At 38.4% G+C, this 18,840-nt stretch overlaps 1 protein-coding gene across 4 annotated transcripts in view; it reads right to left on the bottom strand.

The window, feature by feature from the left end:
- LOC124721190 (WD repeat-containing protein 7) overlaps positions 1 to 18,840 on the bottom strand; it is a 375,749-nt gene that overhangs the window by 91,648 nt on the left and 265,261 nt on the right. For all 4 annotated transcript variants that reach the window (XM_047246033.1, XM_047246035.1, XM_047246034.1 and 1 more), the window contains one exon: positions 14,479 to 14,740. In XM_047246033.1, coding sequence (XP_047101989.1) covers positions 14,479 to 14,740 — 262 coding nt within the window. The remainder of the gene's footprint in view (positions 1 to 14,478; positions 14,741 to 18,840) is intronic.

Below are 18,840 nucleotides of genomic sequence, written 5' to 3'. Positions count from 1 at the left end.
CATCCATAAGAAGCCAATCATTCTGTGTGTGTACCACGGATCTGGTGATGACACTTTCTTCAATAAGCTGACATCCTGGAAAGTGTCTAAGCCCCAAAACAAACATAAAAATATGTGGATACAGGAATATTAATAGAGGTTTTGAGGCTGTGCCACAAATGGTAAACACAGCTATTAGATTATCGAAAAGTTGATCATTGGTCTTAGACCATGTATGAGAGCATAATGCCTCTGAACTTTTTATGTAAAAGCTCTTAAAGCTTCTGAAACAACACAGAATTTATTAACATTCCCTTCTTTATTCCTCATGTCTATATATTCATTTCTCAACACAGTCACCCCGACAACCAATATGCTTCTTCCAATGAAAGACCAGTCTGTTGCAATTACTGCAGAATGTTTGGCTTTGTTGGTGGTGCCACAACCTCACCTCTGCTTGCAGCACTTCATGACTATCAAATTTAGGTCCTTAAAGGTGTTCTTTATGTTTTGGAAACAGACGAAAATCAAATGCGGCCATGTTGGGACTGTAGGAAGGATAATCGATGACAGTGAAGCCCAGGTGTCAAATTATATTGCAAATGTCATATTGCTTGTATGTGGTCTGGCACTGTCATGCTGCTTCACGTGTGGATAAACCCTTTGAATTCGAAACTCGATTACAGCCTGCTGTTTCTAATGCATAGACACAGTTATGTTACACTCTGCCAAGTTAACACTACAATTCAGAGCCCTTTAGTGACACAGAGCTGTAAAAAAAACAAACATGAAGAATAAAGATGTAGAGCGTTAATAACATTTGTTTTATTTATAAAGGTTTAACAGTTCTCACATAAAAAATTAAGATGCATTACTTTTCAGGAGGCCCTCGTACTTTAATATGTTGAAAGGAAAAATTGTGAAGTGTTTAGAAGAGACCTTGGCCTTTGAGAGCATTATTTTTAGATATTAAAGCTAAAGACTGGCTTGATAAAACCCACAAAACTGCATGCCTACAAAAGCATCTTCTCGGAAAGTGAAATACATACTTGTTATAAGGCACAGGCAAATCAATCCTGGGATGAAGTGTATATGGAAAATAATGTACATACTAAATTCTCTAAATTATGCACATTGTTTAAATTAATTTTTGGGGAGACATTTCTGAAAGTGGCCCATTCAACTGTAGCCACTTTCGAAAATAACTGCAGGTAATGGAAAGAGATCTCAGAAACATACATTTCTCAGTTCTTTACAAATGCACTGCACTAATTCGTAGTTCCCAGATTATCATCACAGGTACAAAAAAATATACACGAGAGTACTCCTTGTTAGGAAGAAGAAAATGAAGATCTCAATGCTTTGTTTTTGCTGATGACATCACCATTTGAGGAGACACAGAAATGGAGGTTCAGAAGAGACTAGATTACTGGAACACAAAATTTAAAAAATTCATGTTAACTGTGAGTTAGAACAAGACAGTGGCAATGAAGATAAGCAGGACACCCACACCTTGTAACATCATACCGGAGGGGGAGAAGGTTGAATATGTGAAAAGCTTCAGTTATCTGGGTAGCATCATATCACGCGATGGAAGTTCCAAACTAGAAGTCTTAAACAGAATAACAAAAGGATGATGACAATGATGATGTTTGGTTTCTGGGGCGCTCAACTGCGCGGTTAGCAGTGCCCGTGTAAGTTCCCAACCTTTGCTCAGCCCTATCTCGCCAATTTCATGAATGAGGATGAAATGTTGAGGACAACACAAGCACCCGGTCATCTCGAGGGAGGTGAAAATCCATGACCCCGCCGGGAATCGAACCCGCAACCCCGTGCTCAGGAAGCGAGAACTTGACTGCGAGACCACGAGCTGGAGACAATAACAAAAGGATCTAGCTTTTTCCACCAAGTACGAAATCTAATCTGGGGAAAGGAAGTCCCTCTAAGAGCCAAACAGACCATGTATAAAACTTATCTCCTGCCAGTTATGATGTATAGTCTAGAGGCCTGTGTCATAAATAAGAGATAAGAGGGTCAAATACAAGCATGTGAAATGAAGTTCCTTAGGTCAACTCTACAAAAACCTAGGACAGACAGAGTCAGGAATGATTATGTAAGGAGAGACCTGCAGGTGACAATGACTACAGAGGAGAGGATGAGTGCTTTGAGATTGAAGTGGTTCGGTCATGTGAAGTGTGAAGTGAATGCACCCGGCTCAAACTCCACACCAGTATTTGGAGATGGAGGTACCAAGAAGAAGACCAATTGGGTGGCCTAGAAAGAGATGGACAGACTAGGTTAAGAAAGATTTCAAGAGGTGAGGATTAGCATGGGATGTAATGGAGAGAGAAAAGCTATACCATGACAGAAACCAATTGAGGCACATCGTTCACCAAGTTCCTACCTGGCTCGCTGGAAGGAAATCCTGATGATGATTACTCCTTGATGCAAAATATCATTCAATGTGAAAATAAAACATAATTAATAAAAAAAGCAGTGTAGGATGTCATAAAACATGAACCTGGAAAAGGCAGGCACAAACTTAACAAACAAAGAAATCAGTGATAGGTAGAATAATAAAAAATCATCAGGAACTGGCAAATATTGTTGTTGTGACGTGCCAATCATTCAAAGTGCTGCCGCGCAATTATGCGCGTCCTCTACATGCGGTGCTGTCTGCCAGCTATGCAGCAGCCGTGCCACCTAAGCGGCCAGCCAGCCAGCGTCCGCTAGACTTGGACTCAGTGCAGATTTGACCATTACTGTGTACACATGCCTTACATGTTGTACTCGCTCTGTGACTTACATGTATTGTGTCGTCTTTTGAAATATAAGTGTTCAACTTGACGTTATAACAATTGGCGATGAGGATGGGATCTTTACTTTTCATCATTGACCCACAAGTTTCCATGGCTACTTTAGAGCAACTATTGCAAGGTCTCATTGAACAGCAAATGCTTCTCACGTTGGCGATTCGCGATTTCGTCACGGTATCCAATGTGGGGCATTTCTCGTTGTTGTCTATACCTCCTTTTCCTCCTTACAACGAGATGGCGGAAGACTGATCTGATTACGAAAAACGTCTTCGACAGCACTTCTCGGCATTTCATGTCATGGACGAACAAACATGTAAGTCTCTGTAACTTTCATGTATTTCACCTCCAATGTATCGATTGTTGTGACAATTGGCTCCTTTGAAAGATCCAGCGTCTCTGTCTTTTGCTGAAATATGCTCACTTCTGTCCGTATATTTTCATAATCAAAAGCATGTGGTAGCCTCTAGTGTCGCCTTTTATCGTTGTCAAAAACAACCAAATCAATCCTATCGCGCTTGGGCTGCTGAACTTCACAGCCTCAGTAGAAAGTGTCAATTTGTTACTGACGTTCACAAAGAATCCTATGCTGATTCCATGGTATGGGATGCTATTATCCGGTCGGTGCCCGACAAAGAAGTAAGGCAACGTGCCCTTCAGTTGGCAAATCCGACTCTCGATGAAGTCCTATCCATTGTGCAGTCTTTTGAAATATTTAGCCATCTACAGGCCACCTCCATCAAGACCAGTGCAAAAATTTCAAAGGGGGGAAAAGTGTTGTGACGCGCCCATCATTCAAAGTGCTGTCGCGCAATTACGCGCGTCCTCTACATGCGGCGCTGTCTGCCAGCCATGCAGCAGCCGCGCCACCTAAGTGGCCAGCCAGCCAGCGTCCGCTAAACTTGGACTCAGAGCAGATTTGACCGTTACTGTGTACACATGCTTTACGTGGTCTACTCGCTCTGTGACTTATATGTATTGTGTCGTCTTTTGAAATATAAGTGTTCAACTTGATGTTATAACAAAGGTGAATGACTATTTCACTGGTATTGTGGAGAACTTGCAACCAAATCTTTCTGAGAACATATGTAGCATGAACAATGACTTGCACAGCAAGGACAATGATGATCATTCCCCACAAGAGAGCTTAAAGTCAGCAGACACAGATAAGGCTTCAATCAATGTTCTGAAGATGTGCATAGAAAGCATACAAGCACCATTAACAAATGTAGTAAATAAGTATTTAATTTAAGGCATTTTTCCAGACTACCTAAAGCACACGTGAGATGTGCCATTACTAAAGACTGACAATGTGCAGAGTGTTGAAAACTGCAGGCCAGTTTCACTACTTGTCTGCATTCTCAAAAATAATTGAAACAGTCATGAAAGAAAGACTAATGAAATGCAAGAATATGCACAACCCTTTTAATGAAGCACAGTTTAGTTTCCAAAGTGGGATAAGTACAATATCGGCTGTTACAAAATTCACAAAACTGGTGCTTGATAGTCTTGACAAGGGTGATTGTGTTACTGATATACTCTTTGACTTGTCTAAAATTTTTGATGCTGCTGACCACAAAATCTAATTAACTAGCTATAATCACTAGGTGTAAGAGGAATAGTGAATGTGTGTTTCTAGTCTTACCAACAAAACAAGGTGCAAAAGGTAGAGTGAGTTCATACATCTGCTGACGATAAATTTTAAGTAAAACAATTGTCTGACAAGAAACATATCAACAAAGGTGTTCCTCAGGCTAGTTTATTGGTCTGACACTGTTCTTAATCCTGTGTTGCAGTTGTGCACTGCAGTGGATAGCTGTTAATGTCTGTTCTTTGGTGTTTTAAATCAGTCCTGAGGCTGCAAATGCACGCAGTCCATTCCAGTGGATACTTCCTGCTAGTGCTGTCCTCTGCATGCATTTGCAGCCTCAGGACTAATTAAAAATGCCAAAGAAGCAATGTTAATAACTGTCCACTGCACTGGACAACTGCACCACTGGATACGTATCAATGGCTTTTTCAGAATTTTGTAGGCATGGAGAAAAAATTCTCTTATCTGATGACAGCAACACATTAATCACTGATAAAACATCAACTCTCCTATTGGAGGAATCAATGAAATCCTGAAGGCTGTTTATGATTGGTCAGTTTGGAATTAAAATAAACATAAAAAACAAACAATATGCACTTCAGCTTAAAGTGGGAAAGCAACTCTGTCACATTAGGTGTAGATGATACAAATATAGATTGTGTCTATGTAAGTGTTTTTGTTTATTATTCAACTGTAGTTATTTTTAAGACTGGAATGTTCACCAAACTGACTGAGCTGGGCAATCATACAAGCATGTACAGTCAATGTTGCTAGTGATGCTTTTGTTACTTTAAAATTGCAGAAAATAAAACACTGCAACAAAAAGATTTTATAGTGCGTCCAACTTTTCTTGGCGCAATGCTCTCTAGTACTGTTTAGCACTCGTCAACAGAATTCTGAAGTTTTCATGGCACTTGCCACTGTGCTTGTCACTGCTGCCAATCTATGCAAGCTAACACTGAGAGGCACTACGGTAACTATTATGCAATGCTCTGCTTATTGTTTGACCTTGAGCTGTGGCCTTAATTTAATTTCATATCACTTTCATTCCTACAAATAAGTACCACATGTGAACATGAATGTTGACTTAACGAAACCTTGGTACTTCTGTGTGTCATCTCCTTTAGCAAGTGGTGAGAATGTGGTGCAAGCTGCAAACGTTATTAACACTGGCAAAGATATTCCCTGCACAATATTCCTCACTCTGCAGCCACCACAGTGCTTACCCATTTATTCACCATGCTAACCTCTCAGATCAGCCAAGAAAAGTTGGACAAGCTATAGCCTTTCAACTACTGAAATCAACTTTACAACACACACTGATAATTAACAGCAGCAATGACTGAACATCACAATCACCAAATTAAATGATAAATTACCACATCCGGTGTTTGGCATATTTGTCAGTGACAAATAATCATAACTTTTCTAGAGATTAAATATATTTAAAAAGGGATTAGGTGACTTTCTAAAACCTCTTTGGTGACATGAATAATATTTAATCCACTGATAAAAAAGCCTACAGGAATTTAGAAACTCTGTCATTGTGACTTTACAATTTTCATAAAAACAGCTTTGATAACAATACTGCCAACCATTTTATTTGCAGTTGGCTCTATTGTCACTGTGCTGGTGTTTTATATGTAGTTTATTTCAGATTTAAGTGCCGTGCTTATTTTCATTTATTCAGTTAACATTACGAGTGATTGGCAGGGTGCAAGGTTTTTTTTTTTTTTTTGGGACGGTTAGGCTTCTTTGCTTGTGCAGGTACTACAGGTATCTGTGAATCTGTCAGGCAATTTTCTATCTATTGTTTTTATTTGTTTGTTTAATCTGAGATAATTTATAAAATTTTAAAAATAATTTAATAGCCTAATACTATTTTTGATGTTATTTAAAACTTCCCTTATTTGTGTAAACATATTTTAAGAGGTATTTTGAATATTTATTTCCAGGATAATGTTGGGCTACGCACATGAATCTGGTCCAATGAAGCAATCAGAAAAATGGTACAATGGTGAAAAATTTGTGAAAGACCTGCAAAAGCAATTCATTAATAGTGTGTGTGTGTGTATATATATATAAAAATTACAAAAAACAAATACTAAAAAAAAAGTTGCATGGAGCGAGATTCGATCCGGTGACCTTCGGATTACGAACCCGAGCGCTTACCGCTGCACCACCACGCTGTAGAAAATTACTAATCGTAGAGAGTATTTCACCGCAACAGTTTCTTTTAACTGTCGATTTTCTCGACAACGGCTGAGAAGTGCATCTTGATGCTTTGCCACATTACACCTCTGGCCATGAGCTTTTATTATGCGCAGTATGAATCGAATCTGAATTTCACAATTGGCGGCCTCCCCTTGTTAGTAGGATTACATGCTACAAGTAGTAATGAAGCAGTAGGTACATTCTTCAGCTGTCTGAACCAGCTGTACAATTTCTTCAGTACAAGCCCACAGAAATAGAAAAGGTTATTAAAATACAATGGCAGTCGATTTCTTTATGATCTGCCTGAAACAAGATGGAGTAGAAGAACTGATGCAGTGAAGCCTACATCAGAAAAATTACCAAAAGAAACTTTAAAATACACAAGAAGTTCATGCAATTTGTATTGTGATAGGATAACAAGAAGTAAATGGGCTGATCAAGTATTCCTCCAAGTTTAAAACACTGATTTTCTTGAATATATAAATGTAAGAAGTTTGATTCTGCAGTCAAAGGATGTTCCTTTAACAGCAAAATGAAAAATATTAAAGTTCTTAAGTTACCATAGATTAGGATGTAAGAGCTCTCTGGCCTGAATTCTTTAGCAGAGCTAAAAAATGTCTGTTGAAATTGTGATTGAGACAGTGTTTTGAAAAAAGAGAGAAGGGAAATGAAGGTTTTCTTTGAAGAATCTCATTGGGGTAGTAGTGGAGCACTTGACACACTCCCAGATGAAACTGAAGAACAGTTCCAAGAAGAGGTTTTTAATGTAGTCACAAACAAGATTGTTTCTCTGCTGGATTGTCAGTACTCAAAAATGAGAAATATTTGTGCAATATTTGAAGCAATTTTCAGAATAAATACAACTTTGGATGATAGTGGTATAATTAAGAAATGAAGCAGAACTTATCCTGAGGATCTGAGTGATAGTCTTTATCAAAGAAATATGAATGTTTAAGTCAGTGAATGCACCTACTTTTCCAGATCTTACAAAGACAACAGAAAACAAAAGGTTTTCATTTCTTCTTCTAAACAAAATCTATAAGTTGAAGTTACAATTTTTGTTTCCTGAACTTTGCATTGCACTCACAATTTTCACTACCCTATAAGTGTGTGTTGCTTTGGGTGAGAGTGAATTTAGTAAATTAGCATAATCAAAAATCATTGAAAATCAACTTTAGGCAAAGAGAAACTTGATCATCTAGCATTGTCATCAACAAAGCATGAACTGGCTTCTAAAATGGTCTTCAGTGATGTAGTAGCTAACTTCATCAGTTGCAAGAACAGTGTCAGCTGAACAATTTCAGAGAACTGTACATGGAACATTGAATCTTCTGATAGTTTCAACCAGACTTTTTAAATCAAGGTAATGAAGTATGTTGCAAAGGCTTCTCACTAAATGTTACGTTTGTTTCTTCAAGTGACTATTATTATTATTATTACTTCTTTCCTTTCTCAGACGTTATGCCTGGTTAAAAATGGAAAGTGACGCGGACCTTTATCAAGCGTGACTTCCTTTTAACTGTACGGCATATGTTACATTGCGTTTACGAACTTTCGGGTAATTGAACATGTATCAATAATTACAGATTTCTGTAGTTGTATATATATAAGTTTGGATGTAGCTGTATTGCGTTGATGTACTGGTGGATATTGTGTGGTATGCCTCCTGTAGTTGATAGTATAAATGGTATAATGTCAACTTTATCCTGATGCCACATGTCCTTGATTTCCTCAGCCAGTTGGATGTATTTTTCAATTTTTTCTCCTGTTTTCTTCTGTATATTTGTTGTATTGGGTATGGATATTTCGATTAGTTGTGTTAATTTCTTCTTTTTATTGGTGAGTATGATGCCAGGTTTGTTATGTGGTGTTGTTTTATCTGTTATAATGGTTCTGCTCCAGTATAATTTGTATTCATCATTCTCCAGTACACTTTGTGGTGCATACTCATATGTGGCAACGTGTTGTTTTTATTAGTTTATGTTGTATGGCAAGTTGTTGACGTATTATTTTTGCTACATTGTCATGTCTTCTGGGGTATTCTGTATTTGCTAGTATTGTACATCCGCTTGTGATGTGATCTACTGTTTTTATTTGTTGTTTGCAAAGTCTGCATTTATCTGTTGTGGTATTGGGATCTTTAATAATATGCTTGCTGTAATATCTGGTGTTTATTGTTTGATCCTGTATTTCAATCATGAATCCTTCCGTCTCACTGTATATATTGCCGTTTCTTAGCCATGTGTTGGATGCGTCTTGATCGATGTGTGGCTGTGTTGGATGATACAGGTGCTTGCCATGTAGTGTTTTCTTTTTCCAATTTACTTTCTTTGTATCTGTTGATGTTATGTGATCTAATGGGTTGCAGAAGTGGTTATGAAATTGCAGTGGTGTAGCCGATGTATTTATATGAGTGATTGCTTTGTGTATTTTGCTAGTTTCTGCTTGTTCTATAAAGAATTTTCTTAAATTGTCTACCTGTCCATAATGTAGGTTTTTTATGTCGATAAATCCCCTTCCTCCTTCCTTTCTGCTTAATGTGAATCTTTCCGTTGCTGAATGTTGTGGTGTCACCGCCAGACACCACACTTGCTAGGTGGTAGCCTTTAAATCGGCCGCGGTCCGGTAGTATACGTCGGACCCGCGTGTCGCCACTGTCAGTGATTGCAGACCGAGCGCCGCCACACGGCAGGTCTAGAGAGACGTCCTAGCACTCGCCCCAGTTGTACAGCCGACTTTGCTAGCGATGGTTCACTGACAAAATACGCTCTCATTTGCCGAGACGATAGTTAGTATAGCCTTCAGCTACGTCATTTGCTATGACCTAGCAAGGCGCCATTATCAATTGCTATTTATCTTGTGATGCATGTACCGTCAGACCGATGTTCACCAATTATGGATTAAAGTTAATTATTCCAGCAGCTATGTACCTTTTTTGCTAGTCTCAATTCTTTGTCATTTTCCACACCTCACGCCATCCTGCGTGAGCTTAAACGCGTGCCCTTCAGCCGCCCGTCCTCGTGGAGTGGCTGTCTTGCCAGTCCACAAAAAATGTATGTGATGTATTCTATATTTGTGTAAGTGTACTGAGTGCTTCGAGGTATGTGTTACTCCATTTCACTACTCCAAATGAGTAGGTCAATATTGGTATAGCATACATATTTATAGCTTTTGTCTTGTTTCTTGCTGTCAATTCTGTTTTCAGTATTTTTGTTAGTCTTTGTCTATATTTTTCTTTTAGTTCTTCTTTAATATTTGTATTATCTATTCCTATTTTTTGTCTGTATCCTAGATATTTATAGACATCTGTTTTTCCATCGCTTCTATGCAGTCGCTGTGGTTATCCACAATGTAATCTTCTTGTTTAGTGTGTTTTCCCTTGACTATGCTATTTTTTTTACATTTGTTTGTTCCAAAAGCCATATTTATATCATTGCTGAATACTTCTGTTATCTTTAGTAATTGGTTGAGTTGTTGTTTTGTTGCTGCCAGTAGTTCCATGTATAGCAAATGCATGTATAGCAAATGCGTGATTTTGTGTTGGTATGTTCCAGTAATATTGTATCCATAATTTGTATTATTTAGCAAGTTGGATAGTGGGTTCAGAGCAAGGCAGGACCAGAAAGGACTTAATGAGTCTCCTTGGTATATTCCACACTTAATCTGTATTGGCTGTGATGTGATATTATTTGAATTTGTTTGGATATTAAGTGTGGTTTTCCAATTTTTCATTACTATGTTTAGGAACTGTATCAATTTAGGATCTACTTAGTATATTTCCAATATTTGTAGTAACCATGAGTGGGGCACACTATCAGAAGCTTTTTGGTAATCAATGTATGTGTAGTGTAGCGACCTTTGTTTAGTTTTAGCTTGATATGTCACCTCTGCATCTATTATCAGTTGCTCTTTACATCCTCGTGCTCCTTTGCAACAGCCTTTTTGTTCTTCATTTATAATTTTGTTCTGTGTTGTATGTGTCATTAATTTCTGTGTAATGACTGAAGTTAATATTTTGTATATTGTTGGTAGGCATGTTATGGGGTGATATTTAGCTGGGTTTGCTGAGTCTGCTTGATCTTCAGGTTTCAGATAAGTTATTCCATGTGAAAGTGTATCAGGGAATGTGTATGGGTCTGCAATGTAACTGTTAAATAATTTAGTTAAATGTGAATGTGTTGAGGTGGACTTCTATAGCCAGAAATTTGATATTTTATCTTTTCCAGGGGCTTTACAATTGTGAGTAGAATTAATTGCTTGGGTGACTTCATGTTGCAAAATTATCACTTCAGGCATTTGTGGTATCATTTTGTATGTGTCTCTTTCTGCTTGTATCCACTATGCATACCTGTTATACTGTACCGGGTTTGACCATATGTTGCTCCAGAAGTGTTCCATGTCTGTTATGTTTGGTGGATTGTCTATTTTAATGTGTGTGTTATCTATTGTCTGGTAAAATTTCTTTTGGTTTGTGTTGAATGTTTGGTTTTGTTTCCTTCTATTTTCACTTTTTTTGTATCTTCTAAGTAGTTTGGCCAACACTTGCAATTTCTGCTTCTTTTCATCTAATTGTTCTATCGCTTCTTGTTGTGAGATTTTACCTAACCTTTTTCACTTTTTGTCTGACATTTCATTTCTTATAAATTGTGTTAGCTGTCCGATGTCTTTTCTCAGTTTTTCTATTCTGATCTGTAGCCTGTGTTGCCATGCTGGTTTTGTGGGTTTCTTCTGTGTGTTGGTTGGTTCTGATCTCTGCCTAGTGCGTATATTTAGTGCAGTGAGTGCTCCTATATAAACCAGTAGTTGTAACTCTTCCATAGTTGTATTTTCATTTATTATGTTGTGTATGATTGTGTTGATAGTTGTTATTGTTGTTTCGACTTGTGGGTTGTTTGGTGGTCTATGCAAGATTGGTCTAATGTCTGTATTTGTGTCTTTGTATTCTATATATGTCAGCTGAAATTTTTCTTCTATATCTAACATGTGTGTGACTTCGTGTTCTATTTGTGCTTGTTCTGGTGGCTGTCTTAAGATTTCGTTTTCCTCTGATTGTTTAATTGATGCGTGTTGTTCTTTGTTTGTTTGCTCTGGGATGTTTGAGTCCATTACTGCATTTTCTTCTTCTTCTGATTGCACATTATTTTGTTCCAGTAATTGTTGTACTTGTTGTTTGATGTTTTCTAATTCTGACTGGGGTATCCTGTTATTTTTGATTATTACACGGATCTGATCAGCTAGTTGTTGTTCTGTTAAAAATTTTAATTCTGGGTATCTGGTAATAAATGTTGTGTGTACTTGTGATCTGTATTCAGTTGTGTTGGTTCCTATGTTTGTTGCTTGGTAATAACAGAGCATGAGGTGTCGGTTAACTTCATCTGACCATCTCATCCTCTGTCTTTGTTTTCCTTCTAGGGTGGTTGCAGGAAGCATTTCCTGCAAAACACCTCTATTTGGTTTTAAATCATTTTCCATGTGACTAGCAGTGTCATTACCATTGTGGGTGGGCATAGGGTTCAAGTGCCGTCCCCGACCATGACGGCGCTTGTCCAAGGCTTCTTTAGTTCTGTCCTGAACCAACTAATCACACTAAAAGGGGGGTTAGCCCTATTAGTGATTTTTTCTTTTCGTCGCCTTTTATGACTAGCAGAACATACCGAAGGCCTATTCTTTTCCCGGGCCTCCACGGGTCACTTATTATTATTATTATTATTATTATTATTATTATTATTATTGTGGACTAAAATTTGTATCTCTGCGAATATGGCACTTTCGGTTAATTGACAGTGCACATTTAATTGACAGTGCATTATGCAGACAGCATTTATTTACTGCTCACTTGTAAAACAACACACTGAAGAATCAATATTTGTGATAATTAACTAATATGGAGCTGAAAAGGCTTGGGGGCCCCTCACAAAAGTTTGTCTAGGGGCCCATGAAATCTATATGCCCCCACTACTAGTTCTATACCTAATCAATGAAGAAGCCAGTTCGGACTTACATTTACCAAGGAAAAATGAACAAAAACTCAATACAGTATTTTCTATCGCAGCAACAGTAGTGATCAATAATGACAGAGGATAAATACACCACCTTGTCACATCACAATGCTTTCACAAGAAAATCGTGTGGCAAGACCTACAGTGTATGATGATAATGTTTTGTCAGTCTCCTGAGTTCAACAACTCACTCACCACAAGAGGATGCTAACTCAGTTCTCCATACAGTCTGAGGTGAGGACACACAGACATGCAGCAGACACTGTTGCACGTTTATGGGACCGGAGTCAATTTTCCGTATGTACTGAAGTTAAGGTAAGGGGCACTGCAGCACATTCATGGTAAGAGAGTCACCAATGGATGTCCTCAGTGTGTGCAATGATGTGCAAAAATATGTTTTATATTATAGTTACATGGATCAATCTGTGTGTAATTCTAAGACTATTGTACAATAGGGAACAACCAAATGAGACAGTGCAGTCATTAAAACACTTATCTGCTGTTCTGGAGGGTGGAGTTGGCTCTGTCCAGCAATACCAATTTACATTTTTTGTGATTTTTCTAAATCATTTCAAGCAAATGTTGGGATAGATCCTTGGTCGATGCCACGGCTGACCACATGTCCTATCTTCATAAAAGCATACTTAGATGTCGTGTGTGTGTGTATGAATATTTTGAGCTATTTATTTTCATTGTATTATGAGGACAAATCCTGTATCGCAATGAGATGATCTTTGGAAGAATCAATTATGAGGGCACGCTGAAAAGTAATGCCCCAAAATCTATTTAGAAACTTAAAGTTTTTTAAAAATAAAACAAGCATTAACATTCTAAATCTTTATACTTCATGTCTACATACTTGCATTCGTCTCCCGCAAGAGGGCTCTAAATTACAGTGTGTAACATGGCAGTGTGTAATGCATCTATGTTGGTGCATGGGAAACAGTGTGCTGTAATCAAGTTTTGAGTCCAAAGAGTTCATCCACACATGGAGCACCCTCTGCTCTTGCATGACAGTGCCAGACTACACACGACTGCTATGACACCTGCAACAATTTGACCCCTAGGCTTCACTGTCACTGATCATCCTCTATACAGTACCAACTTGGGCCCATTCAATTTTCACCTGTTTCCGACACTTCCTTAAAGAACACCTTTGATGACTTCACTTTGATAATGATGGACCAGTGCAAGTAGAGGCAAGTGAGTGGCTTCGTCAACAAAGTCAAACATTCTACAGTGATGGTATCAACAAACAAGTCTCTTGTTGGGAGAAATGCGTGTGTCACAATGGTGACTATATTGAGAAATAAATATGAAGACATGAATAATAAGATGTAGAGCATTAAAAAGCTTTAATAATTTTCACATAAGAAAATTCGAAAGCATTCCTTTTTTGGTGCGCACTCATAATTAATAGATAAAATACCAAAGAGTTTCTGTGGACTCGAGGCGAATAGGAGAGAAATCTTGGCAGACAAGAGTTGATTGGGGGCTGTGATGGCTTGTCGATAAGAGCATTAGTCACAAAATACATTATCTTCATCCAGCGTACCATTTTAATCAGGCAAGGAGTTGCAATGCAGAGTATACTTTGCTGTAACGCGAAAATTTCATTCAGGGAACTGTTGTCACCACTAGGGATATCCAATAATAATATTTGGTAACCAGCATGTGGACTAAATTAATAACAAGTAACAGAAAAGAACTTCCCTTCTTGAAAACTGAGGCTCACACTGTCAAAATAGTTTCTCAGATTTTCTAAATAGTACATGCACTGCGTTAATTTTCAGTTTACAGTTCTCGTTTTGCAGCTGCAACAGCTTTCCATAAACTATACTACAATTGGTGCAAATCTATTTACTTTTATTGTGATTTTTACCTTCCATCCCTTCTTCTTCCTCCTCCATCTCGTCGTCATGACCCTGTCGTTGCTGTTGACTGTCGCCACTGGCAGAACCTGAAGGCTGTGGAGTGGCTGGCGCCTGTTGTTGTGAGTGACCAGGTTGTAACACTCCATGGCCATCAGGACCTTGTGTGTAGATAGGTAAATATGTTGCCCAGCTATCTGCAAGTGCTTTTCGGCCCTTCGGACCAAGTCGTCCCAGTTCTGCCAAGAGCAGAGCCTGTGCTGCTTCACGTATCTATTCAATCATTAAGAAAATGTGGAACTTTTTCAATATCAAAGTATTGACAAACAAGAAAAACTAGTCAGTTTTGGAAGTTGTAGCCCTTCTTAACTTCTGTGCTCGAAAAGAAAAAAAATGGAAAGAAATTCTGCATTAGACAATACATAGTTCATTATTTTTGTTTTAGAAAAGTAGCTTTAATCAGTTTTTATTTATTATGCTGTCTGAAAATTAAGACTACATGGTAAAATCTCATTGATGTTATACGAATTTTCGCTCAGAGCTATTTCTATATACAAAGGATTGTAATTAGATGTTAATTTTACATCAGTTTATGTATATGGTGAAAGATACAGATTAAACACTTGAGTAGTGAAATAATATACATTTATGGTGTGTTGAAAATTAAGCCTGGATTACTAATTTGTAAAATAGAAAGGGTAGTTGTAGGGTTAAACATATCACCTTGAAAAAATTAAAATTACATGCTCCAGTTTTTTGTTTGTTTTGAGATACATGTCTGCAGTCCCTGTACCATAGTGCTGTAACACGCCACTAATGGAGACTAACCTAAATGGCGCAACCCACTGATAAAGTTTCGATGCAGTTGTCAGGTAGTGTAGATGCTCTCAGCATGATTAAAGAAGTTGCAATGACAAAGAACATAGGGACAGATATCTTTTAACGAATCAGGAATTGCGAGGGAAGCTGAGCGCCTTGTGCTGTACGACAGGCATATCGCAAGTGAGGTGACAATGAAAAAGTGAAATCACACATCAATCAGATTTAACATTTTGCATTACATTTTGAACACAATTAAGGTTGTGCTATGTTCTGCAACTGCCCACACTCATGCAAAAAGCCATCTGAATTTGCTGGCAGGGCAATCCAGGTAGATTTTTGGTTGCCTAATCACCATGGGTAAGTGCTGGGTGTATCACTATGACTATACTGTATGGTGTTAGCAGACTAGGCTCATAACGAACAGCTGTTCAAGAGGGTGCTTTTGCTCCACAACACCCCAGCTCATTCTGTACAGGACATGGTTGTACACGCTGCTTCTGTGGGTATTAAATTTTGCTTCAGCCCTGTATTCTCCTTTCTTTAGATTAAGAAACTGTTGTCCAGTAAGGATTTCCAGTGCGCCAATGAGATGGTTTTTTTGGTGGAACATTTACTGAGCAGCGGAAATGCAGACATTTACAAACAAAGTCTATGTCAAGTCACACACGGTTCAGAAAAGTGTGTCACACTGAATGGTGAATATGTAATTGAGGACTATCATCACAGACTTACATGACCACAGCTCAATTTTTTTCGAAATGGTAATGAAACATTTATCATTATCCCCCACATGATAGTTATACAGTTGGTCACCTCCCACACAATGCTATCAGTTACTATGTGTTAGCAGTTTTGTATGTACCATACATTACAAATGGTGGACAAATATATGGAAACACCACAAACATAGCACATTACCATACTTAAAACAGAGTAGGAAACCCACTGGCATTCAAAACAGCTGGAACAGATAAAGTCAGGTCCTGTATAATCTTCAAGGGAATTTTATACCATTCTTCCTCCAAAACAGTGCACATTCAGGTAATTATGGAGGAGATGTATAGTGATCAAGTTACCTTCTCTCCAAAGTAGACCAGAAATGCTCAATAATACTGAGACCTGGTGACTGGTGGCCAGGGGAGGCACAACAATTCATCCTTGTGCTTAAAAAACCAGTCCTTGATGATACAAGCTCTGTGAACAGGGACCCTACTGTCTTGGAACATGGCATCACCACCAGGAAAAAAAACACTGTATCATGGGATGGATCAGATCAGACAAATGACTCATCCGACCAAATGACTTTCTTTCAATGCTCCATAGCCCAGGTTTTATGACTTTGGCATCAGATTTCCTTGTTATGGGCATCTGTATCACTGATCAGTGGTTTTGTAATTCCAGCTTGTCCTGTAATTCCCTACTTATGGTGTTCCTTCCATGTTGTTTTGGTGCTGACAGGGTTCTCGAGTGTGACAATCAGTTCTACAGCTACCTTAGCAACTGTCAGCCTTTTATTTTTCATCACAGTCCTCTTCAATGACCATCTGTCATAACCATTCAACACACACTTTTGCCTGCATTGTGATTTTTCCACCTTCCCTGTATGTGACAGAAAACATCAATATACTGCCCCTCAAAACACCAAACACTTTGACTACCTTGGTCATGGAGGCACCCACCATACGAGCACCGAGCACTTGGTCATGGTAGAATTCTCTTAGCTCTGACATAATGCACTCACAACTACACCTAACACTGTTCCGACTACGACTGTCACTTGTGATGTATTGAGGACATTTCAGAGATGCTGTTCATGGTCAAATACAACACTGCCATCTGCAGGGTTCGCTAGCATCTGCATTTATGTATAACCATGCAGTTCTTATGGTATTTCCATATTTTTGTCCACCCCTGTATACAGTTAGTCATCTAAAACAATTGACACATTTTTGAGTCTAAAAATAGCTAAATCATATCATGTTTTTAACAAGTTATTTACAGTTTATGATGCTGTATTCCTGCTTCCTATTGTTTTATAAACTGTTTTTAACCAATACCTACATATTTTATTTATTTAATCAAATTTTTTGCCTTCAGCTCAGATGTTATTGTAGCTGTATGATATTAATTTGTTTCACTGTTTGCGTATTTGAATGGTGACTTATGACTTCAAGGCATTATTGACGTTGGGATGTTTAGCAAGCGTGTGTGTGTGTGTGTGTGTGTGTGCGCGCGCGCGTGCATGTGTTATGGAGAGAGAGAGAGAGAGAGAGAGAGAGAGAGAGAGAGAGAGAGAGAGAGAGAGAGAGAGTTGTGAAATATTACATGTGGTGGATGTGTAATGGAATTATATGTGGAAATGACACAAATTTGATAGTTATTGTTACGAAGTTTATTACGGATGCCAATGTACAGATAGAACAGAACTGAACTAAACTCTTGGACAAAATTTGCTTCTGTATATCCATACATCAGATACTCTCCATGACAAACACATTACAAACATAAGAAATTCTGAGAACCTCTCAGAAGACAGAAATATTAAAAGTCAAATGATTTCTGGTGGTCGGGTTTGACCTGGTGACCTGCAGTACACCAAACAGTGAAGTTAATCACTATGCTGCACTGCATGCACCACAGCTCGTGGCATTGCTAATTCTCCTGGAGACACAGCAACACATTGTTTCAGAAGTCCTCATTGGAGCAGACTATAGCACTCTAGTTCTACACCTTGTGAATGGTCCTCTGTATGGTGGTGCTGGCAGATTCTTGCATTGAAAAAGTCGTGTTGCTAAAGCATCAAAGGTAGCCCCTCATGTTGCACTTTCACGGTCGTTGGGCAAGTTTTGAAGCCCCTACCCTGACAATGATCTTTACGTCAGGACTATAGTAGGGCTTCACATGGTGGAGTCTGACAACATCTCTGTGCTTTTGGCTTCTTGGCAGAGTGTCATAATCTTCGACTTCGTATGTGATAACCGACAAGCAAAAGAGAGATGATATGGCCCTTATTTACATTTTAGTAACTTTTTCAATAGCCCCACTTTCCACACCGGCATAAAAATCTACCCCAAGTTTTCTGGGGTTTATCTCATTGGTTGGGGCTTGGCATTATGGCACACATGGTCATTCCACTAGCTGTTCAGAGGGACAGCTGTCTTGCTTCTTTTGTCAAATTTCACTTAATCATCCTGAGTATTATCCAGGGAAACTGGAACAGCGTATCCACTGTCATTTTGACCTCACGAGCAGGGAGAAGAGTCAAAAAATCTGTGACTCCTCTTATTTTCTCTGGATTAGGACAAATTCCATCACCATTAGGCATCCAAAGATTTTTATTTCATGGGTACTTTTTCGGATTCACATGGAGACCTAAAGTCTGAAGACATTTCAACACAGTTGTGAAGTGGTTTAGAAGTTCTTCCAATGTCTTTGAAAAAACGACATAGTCATCCTGCTAGCAAAGATACGTCATCCATATAAAGTGTCTAAGCAGGCTGTCTACTGTACATTTGAAAATGGGTGAAAATGGGTGGAGCATCACATAGTCC

Source organism: Schistocerca piceifrons, chromosome X (assembly GCF_021461385.2).
Source record: "Schistocerca piceifrons isolate TAMUIC-IGC-003096 chromosome X, iqSchPice1.1, whole genome shotgun sequence".
Lineage (NCBI taxonomy): Eukaryota > Metazoa > Arthropoda > Insecta > Orthoptera > Acrididae > Schistocerca > Schistocerca piceifrons.
The sequence above is the reverse complement of the archived record's forward strand: the minus strand, read 5'-3'. Positions and strand labels throughout refer to the sequence as shown.